This window comes from Sinocyclocheilus rhinocerous, unplaced genomic scaffold, assembly GCF_001515625.1.
Source record: "Sinocyclocheilus rhinocerous isolate Xijiao unplaced genomic scaffold, SAMN03320098_v1.1 scaffold478, whole genome shotgun sequence".
NCBI lineage: Eukaryota > Metazoa > Chordata > Actinopteri > Cypriniformes > Cyprinidae > Sinocyclocheilus > Sinocyclocheilus rhinocerous.
The window spans coordinates 293,628-301,357 of NW_015651483.1; the positions used below are offsets into that span (position 1 = coordinate 293,628).

Genomic DNA, 7,730 nt, shown 5'->3' on the forward strand with positions numbered 1-7,730 from the left:
ATGAAAGAAATCTGTAGACGCACCCATAACAACAAAAGACAAAACTTTATTGAACCTTTTCTGATAAGTGTGCGCTGCAAACGCGAGCATTTTTGACGATCGTTTCTGTCCAGTCTTAAGGACATCAAGACTTAAAATAAAACTCCAGAAAGGTGTAAAATATGTGACCTTTAATAAATGAGTACACAAGTGGTAGAGAATATGTAGAATTTTATATATTTTTTGTGGTTTGAAATCTGCAGAGCTCTGTGGGCGAAGGTTTCGTGTGGGCCGGTTTATAAGACAGTTTGGGCTGCTTAGCATTTTTCTTTCTGTGGAGTCATCCTCTTATTTCCATGGTAACATCATGGAAACAAAAGCTATAGCTGCATATGTTGAGAATTTAATATTTATTTTGTGTGAAATTGTGAGTCATCGTTTTTTCACATTTATCGCCTGACTCGTGATCCCAGTGACAGTTAAAGTGGAAGCTTTTTGGATTATTGTCACAATAACTAGTCAGGTGGCATGGCGATTGGCTTATTTCTTTGAGATCGGTGGGTTACCACTCTAAACCATTTAAGCGTGTCATATTTTTGCATGTTTGTGACATGCCAGAGCGAATGGTTTCAGTTCAGCCTTCGGTCTAGACTGAGGAAGCTTGTTCTCCTTAATATGCAGTGAATGTTTGCTGGCTTCAGCCATGTGATGTTTTTAAAGCCTATTTTCATGAATGTGAGGGAAAGAAAGCATGACGTCCTGCTTTGCATCTGGCCCGTCCCACAATGCCATGTGTCTTTAGTGTCCTAAACAATCCTCTCTAATGACCTGAGACTGAACTCTGAAACTTCAGCCGCGGCCCTTTTCCATAAACACACGCAGCTGCTGTTGTTTTCAGTCCTGTTTCAGTCCGTATGTACAGCGCCACCTAGTGGCTTTCTCATTGATACACAGTTTGTTTGTCAGGTTTGTCAGCGTTTCTTCAGACTATGGCCAATTTGTGCTCTCTTGAGGAATCAAATTTAGTTCTAATAACACATCTGTCAACCTCTTACTACTAATTAATTTAATTTGTCCTCTATTTACGCTAACAATGTACAGCAATGTTTATACTTGCATTTATAGAGAATTTGGTCTTTTTATCAAATTATCATGAATCGCCATTCATTTTGTGGTGAAATTGACATCTTAATCGTATTACAAATAAAATGCCTGATTAAAATGTGATTTTATGTATTTTAACTATATATACTTACAGGAATAGTTCACCCAAAACTGCAAATTTATTTACTCATCCTCATGTGAACCCAAACCTGTATGACGATGTTCCTCCACTGTGGAACATAAAAAAGACAGTTTGAGAAATGTTGTAAATACAGTAGAAGTCAATGGTAACAGAATGTTAGTTGTGTTTCACAGAAGAAAAAAAAGTCATACAGCTTTGGATTGACATGAGGGTGAGTAAATGATGAAAGACTTTTTTTATTTTTGGGTGAACAGTTCCTTTAAATAATAATTTGACACTTTATGTAGGCCTATATTTTGACTGAATTACAGCTTGATTGGAATTGACACACAATAAAAACTGCTGATGCTGTTCACAAGTGACATTTACCCTGATTTTACTTTTTCAGCACATGTCTCATATTTCTAAGTATTAGTATTTATTTAGTTTGGTTAGTTCGATTTAGTTCATAATTTATATCAAGTTAGGAATTTTTGTGCGTCAAAATTGTTTCAGTAAGTTTTTTTTTTTGTCTAATATTTATTCCTTTTTCATTTCAGATTTATTTCATTTAAGAAAAATGTATTTATTTTCTCTTTTACTTATTTCATTTAACCCAATTTTTTGTTTGTTTTCTTTTTAATAGTCTTCATTTTAGCTGATGATAACTCAGCAGCAAAATATAATAACTTTTGGGAGAATTGATAAATCATTTTACAAAATTAATATTTAATTGGTTTAGGTTCATTTAAATCTTTTTTTTTTTTAGATCATCATTTAATATGTGTAATTATTGATATTCTTTGTGTTTAATGGATTACTGGGTGACAAGGGTAAAAAAATAAAATCTACTGAAATGTTTAAAAATCTAAACAAAACCATGGTGTTTAAAAATATAAAATATGAATAAAAAAAAAAATTGAGAACATCTTTTAATTAGCCTATATAAAAAACAACCCCTAACTAGCTGTAAACTCCATATAGACCGAATGCTGCAACTGCAGTATCTGCTGCTTCAAACTCCTGTAGTCGTGAGATAAAAGATATAACGTGTCTTCTCTTTATCCTTCTCACAGCAGCTTTTGTTCAGCAGAGGATTTGGAGTGAATACAGCCGAGCGAGTGCAGCGGAGGACGCAGCAGAGACGTCACCATGTGCATTTGACAAATACCCGGTAATTGTATTCTGTGTGTGTGTCTGTGTTCATTTAACAAACTATATAAACTGTTGTTTTGCAGCCTTTTGGCAAATGTAAGCATTAGTGCTGCTGTATATGTGTGTGATGACTGCATTGGAGCTGTGATTAGGATTAGTCTGCAGTTTGGCCATGAAGTCAGTCAAACTCTCCGCAACACCTGTTACTACAAACTCTAAACCACACACACACACACACACTAATGGCTCTGTAGCACCTGTTCACTCTCAGAGCAAAACGCACTCACACATGCTGTCGTTGTCTGTCCCATTGCTGTCTGAACACCTGCTTTAGTTTCACGTGTAACCAAATGTTGACAGCAGTGTTTTGATAGCGAGGCCAACAGTCGTAGTGTTTATCGACATCGCTCGGCACGTTTTTCTTTGGTGTGCGGTTACATCGCTTCACAAAAACCTTAGATTAGCGACACACAACTAAACTACACCAGTGTGTGTGTGTTTCAAAGGTGAGGAATGTGTTGAGCATTGTGTTCATTTTAAATCATTCTGTGACTGACAAACAGATCAACAGCACTCGTGGAATATTGTTGATTAGAACAAAAATCTATTTTGATTTAAAAAAGCAAAAATCTGGGTTACAGTGCACTTATAATGAAGAGATTTGGGCCAATCTATAAACATAAAATACTTTCAATAGTGTAGCCGCAACACATAAACAATAAACTGTGATGCCTAAAAACTTACAGTAACCATAAAAATGACAAATAATCTAATAATGCTCTAGTTTGAAAATGAAATGTTGCCTCAAATTGATGTAAATTATTTTCACACAAATGATGTTGAATTAGTTATTATTTATATACTCTTATAGTTTTATAAATATTTTTAAATTGGCTTTTATTTTTATATTATATTATATTATAAATTATCTATTTATATAAGATGTCATTTTGTCGCATTGATTTTTGAGTATTTTGAGTATTTCTGTTTAGATTTAATTTATTTGAGTTTTTTTTTCTTTTAACTATAAGTGTGATGCCTAAAACGTGTAAAATAATCGTCAAAATGGCAAGAAGAATTTTACAGCTAAAAAAACTTTAACATAAAAAAAACATGTTTTTATAAAACAATACGCTTAAAATTTCTGTTCTTAAATACTCCTTAAATTGTCCCCATACTTCCTTTGTAAGAGGTTTTTATTTATGTATATATATATATATATATACAGTGGTGTGAAAAAGTGTTGGCTGTACAATATTCAGATTTTTTGCATCTTGTTTTTAAGCCCATAAACAATAATGTACTCATTCTAATAAATTTATATTGTAATGTACTCCTTCTAATATATTTTAAAAAAATCATATGTACATTGCTGGTAGGTTATCATTGCACAAATTAACACACTCTCTACATTTAAAAAATAAAAATTAGAAGAGTTCTAAACTAATGTCGTGCACATGGTTGCCAGGTTGTCAACGATAAGTAACACTTTTAGCAGATATTTCCGTACTGCGCAAGTGGGAAACTCTGTTTCGGGGATTACGTCTCTTTATATCAGGGATCCCAGTTGTGTTCCTCTGCGGCCAGATTAAACCTTGTTATAGCCTATATATTATGCTCTATTCATTATTTTTTAGAAACCTCGCACTTTTCTGCTCAATTTTAAACCTCTACAGAATCCTCCACAGCTGCTCAAGAGCGTTAAGATTGAGTGAAATGCATGTCCACTGAAAGATTTTCAACTCAGGAGAATGAATATCTTCATTGTCATGTAAAAAAAAAAAAAGCCCAACAATATATATATAATTTATTTATTTATTTTTTTTGTATGTAATTGGAACTGATTTCTTGTGAAAAACATGAATCCTTTTGGAAACACTGCCAAGGACAAAATAGAGATTCCTTCCAAAAAGATAATTCAAGAAGAAAAAAGAGCATTTTCCAGAAGAATATTTATATCTGTCTCACTCTCAACTGTTGAGTGAATATGAAAAAAAACAACAACTGTTGGATGAATATGCTGCTGATGAATGAGAGCAGAGGCTAAAGTGGACCTATCTGGCATAAATGAGAAACATTGTGTTTGGCGATAATGAAAAACTCTATTTTAACACAATCTTATCCAAGCACTGAAGTGGGAGTATTATAGTTTTGGGTAGGTTTATGGAGCCTGTGGATCTGAGCAGCTTGCGGTCATTTAGAAAACACTAGATTTGTGCATTTAGGAATCGCCAAAGCCAAAATCCACAACTTATCTGTAATGTGTGTGTTTGTGTGTGCAGGGGGCCGTACAGGCGAGCTGATGAGGATGACGATGGTGAGTGAGCTCTTGCTGTAGAGTCTGATGGTTTGGTAATGATGGACGTCCCCAATGGCCAGCCCAGCGTCTCCACCTTCACGACCCCGGCCTCAGAGGTCAGCGAACGCACAAATGCTGTTTGCCTGCTTCAGATGACAAAAACCTCCTTTCACTCATTTGTATGTGTTTCATCATCCCTCTTCCCCCGATCCTGTCACTGTTTCCTCCAGAGGAGCAGCAGTTCTGAGTCCCTCAGTGAGAAGGGCCCCTCAGAGCTCAAGAGTTTTGATGCTGTAGTGTTCGACGTGCTGAAGGTCACGCCGGAGGAATATGCAGTAAGTCAGAAAAATATTACTATTGTGATAATACTATTACACTGTAAAAGAGTATATAATAACAACAATAATAATAATATTTTATTATTATTATTAATAAATGCTTTTATTTTATAGTACAGTGATATTATTGCCAAAGTAATATAACTTTATTTTTATAAGTGTTATAATTTAAATAATAATAAAATATTGTTAATAATAATATAATTTATTACTTTTAGTAGACTTTTAGTATTATTATTAGTAGTAGTATTGCAAAATAATTATTTTTTATTTTACAGTACAGTATTATTGCAATAGCAATATAATAATGATAATAATAATAATAATTATTATTATAAAGGAAAATATTACTATTGCAATAATACTATTATACTGTAAAATAATATATAATAATAATAACAAACAAAAAGTTTTGAAATGGCATGATGGAAAGTAAATAATGACATAATTTTAATTTTTTGGTGAATTATTCATTTAGTTGTCCTGAATATAATGTATGTACATAAATAGGTTTTTTGATCCAATCACTTAATCTATTACAGACACTATAATGAAGGGGCCCAATAAGTCCTCTATGATATAACATACTCAAAAGACATGAAGGAGGGCAACCACCCACAAAAATCTCTTGTGATTTGTAGCAATAGCACTGGTACCAGGTATAAACTTAAGAAAAACACATGGAAAACAGAAAGAGATTTGAGCACACACAGAGAGAGAGAGAGAGAGTAGTAAATACTTCAGTACAGTTTCAGTAATAATTAATGGTCGTTTGGCAGACAGTTGTGCAGGCAGCGATGCTCTCTAGAGTTTAAATTAAACACCAGAATCCGAGCAAGGCCATCAAGCTCTCCTCTCTCCGGTGATACAAGGACTCGGTTTCAAATGAAACTCCCATCTGAACTCTCTTCTGAACTTGAGGAAAAGATACACAGCCGCTTGTTGACTCATACTTGCTTTAATCAAGCAGCAATCTGTGATGAGTCACTCGCAGCTGGAGAACTGACTTGATTTTAGCATTGTATTTCTCCTTGTAGTCCGCTTATAATGTTACTAAAGTTTTTTGCACCACAAACACTCATGATGAGTTTTTCATGATCATTTACTACTTTCTTTATGATCCTCAGAATTAAATCAAACAGGCTATTTTTGCTACTGTACCTTTTAGACTTTATGTAAATGATCTGTTATGACCGGCTAATCTCTTCACGTGATGAAAGGCGTAGTTCACACTACTGATTATTTAATACAAATCAAATGACTAAATAAGGGCGGTTTATCTCACTGATTTGATTCAACTCTGACTTGCAGTTTCTCGATTCAGTTTGATTTTGATTTGATTTGATTTGATTTGAGGGGATGATATAACACGAGCTGCCTGGAAAAAGTTACACACATTTATTTTCTTAGAGAGCGGAGAACATTTACAGAGTTAATAGAGCAGCACAATCCATCTTGTGAAACCAATGAGTCACAGAAAGCTGTGTTACGGTTAAATTTTCACTCTACTAATGAATAAAAACTCAATTTTCTCAATATCAAATAAAGGTTGATCATTAAAGTTGATTTATCAAATAAAAGTTGATAAGTTAATCAGTAAGTGTTTTATTTTATAATTTATTAATTTTTTTTTGCATCAGTTTCCTTCAGCTTTATAATAATGAAAAACCTGAGCTGCTACGAAAGGTAAAACTAGATTTTAAATTCTATTCAGATGTCCAAAACCAAGCAAAGCTTCTATTACCGGTGGAAGCAGTGTAATAAATACGTATGACATATCTGATAGTGTCACCAGAGGACGCTCTCTGTGTTTCTACCCTGATGTAAATGCGCTGACCTGATTCTGTACACATCTGCCTGAAAGTGTCTTTATCTGGGGTACAGAGTTTCTTTCTGTGCTTTATTTATTTATGGCCCAACCTATTAACCTATATACAGTACATCATCCCAGTCGCGCGAAGTCTCAAGCCTGTGCTGAAGTGTGTTTTATTTATGCGCACGATGACCCCACACACGCGACATTCATGCATGTGTGGAAAATGTCTTGTGAATGGCAACTGAGCAGTGGACAAAAGAGGATTTATTATTCATGTGTCTGTTAGACAGTGTGTAGACCATTCACACACTCTCATGTTAGGATGGATAGTGAAGTCGAGTCTGGTTTCAAATAAGCCCATAAATACAGAAACTCTCCTGTAATAAATGCTTATTTTACAACATCTCAAAGGTAGCATCTACGTCACGTCTAGTGTCAACAGTGTCTTCCATCATATGTGACATTTATAATGTTATATTTTGTGTGCTGATGTCCTGCAGGGTCAGATCACTCTCATGGATGCTCCAGTGTTCAAAGCCATCCAACCTGAGGTAAGTCCATTGTTCATTATAGTGTGTGCGAACTTATGTACAGCGTCCAAATGTTACAGTTTACCACTCCTTCCAGTTGCTGGTAAATAAAGAAAATGTGATGTGTATGGAATTTTTTTAGACCATTAAATTATCTAAATTTGCTTTGTTTTTATTTTAAAATAAATATATATACAGTACATATATATATATATATATATATATATATATGTGTGTGTGTGTGTGTGTGTGTGTGTCTATATATAAATGTATATGTATATATGTGTGTGTATGTATGTACTGTATATACAGTGGGTACGGAAAGTATTCAGACCCCCTTAAATTTTTCACTCTGTTATATTGCAGCCATTTGCTAAAATCATTCATT

At 34.0% G+C, this 7,730-nt stretch overlaps 1 protein-coding gene across 3 annotated transcripts in view; it reads left to right on the forward strand.

Moving 5' to 3' along the window:
- Window positions 1–7,730, forward strand: part of LOC107712857 (ras-specific guanine nucleotide-releasing factor RalGPS2-like) — a 136,054-nt gene that overhangs the window by 44,561 nt on the left and 83,763 nt on the right. For 2 of the 3 annotated variants that reach the window (XM_016518222.1, XM_016518224.1), the window contains exons 2-5: window positions 2,281–2,378; window positions 4,642–4,774; window positions 4,889–4,993; window positions 7,313–7,363. In XM_016518222.1, coding sequence (XP_016373708.1) covers window positions 4,715–4,774; window positions 4,889–4,993; window positions 7,313–7,363 — 216 coding nt within the window. In that variant the 5' untranslated portion in view covers window positions 2,281–2,378; window positions 4,642–4,714. The remainder of the gene's footprint in view (window positions 1–2,280; window positions 2,379–4,641; window positions 4,775–4,888; window positions 4,994–7,312; window positions 7,364–7,730) is intronic. The other variant, XM_016518223.1, reaches the window with a different exon arrangement.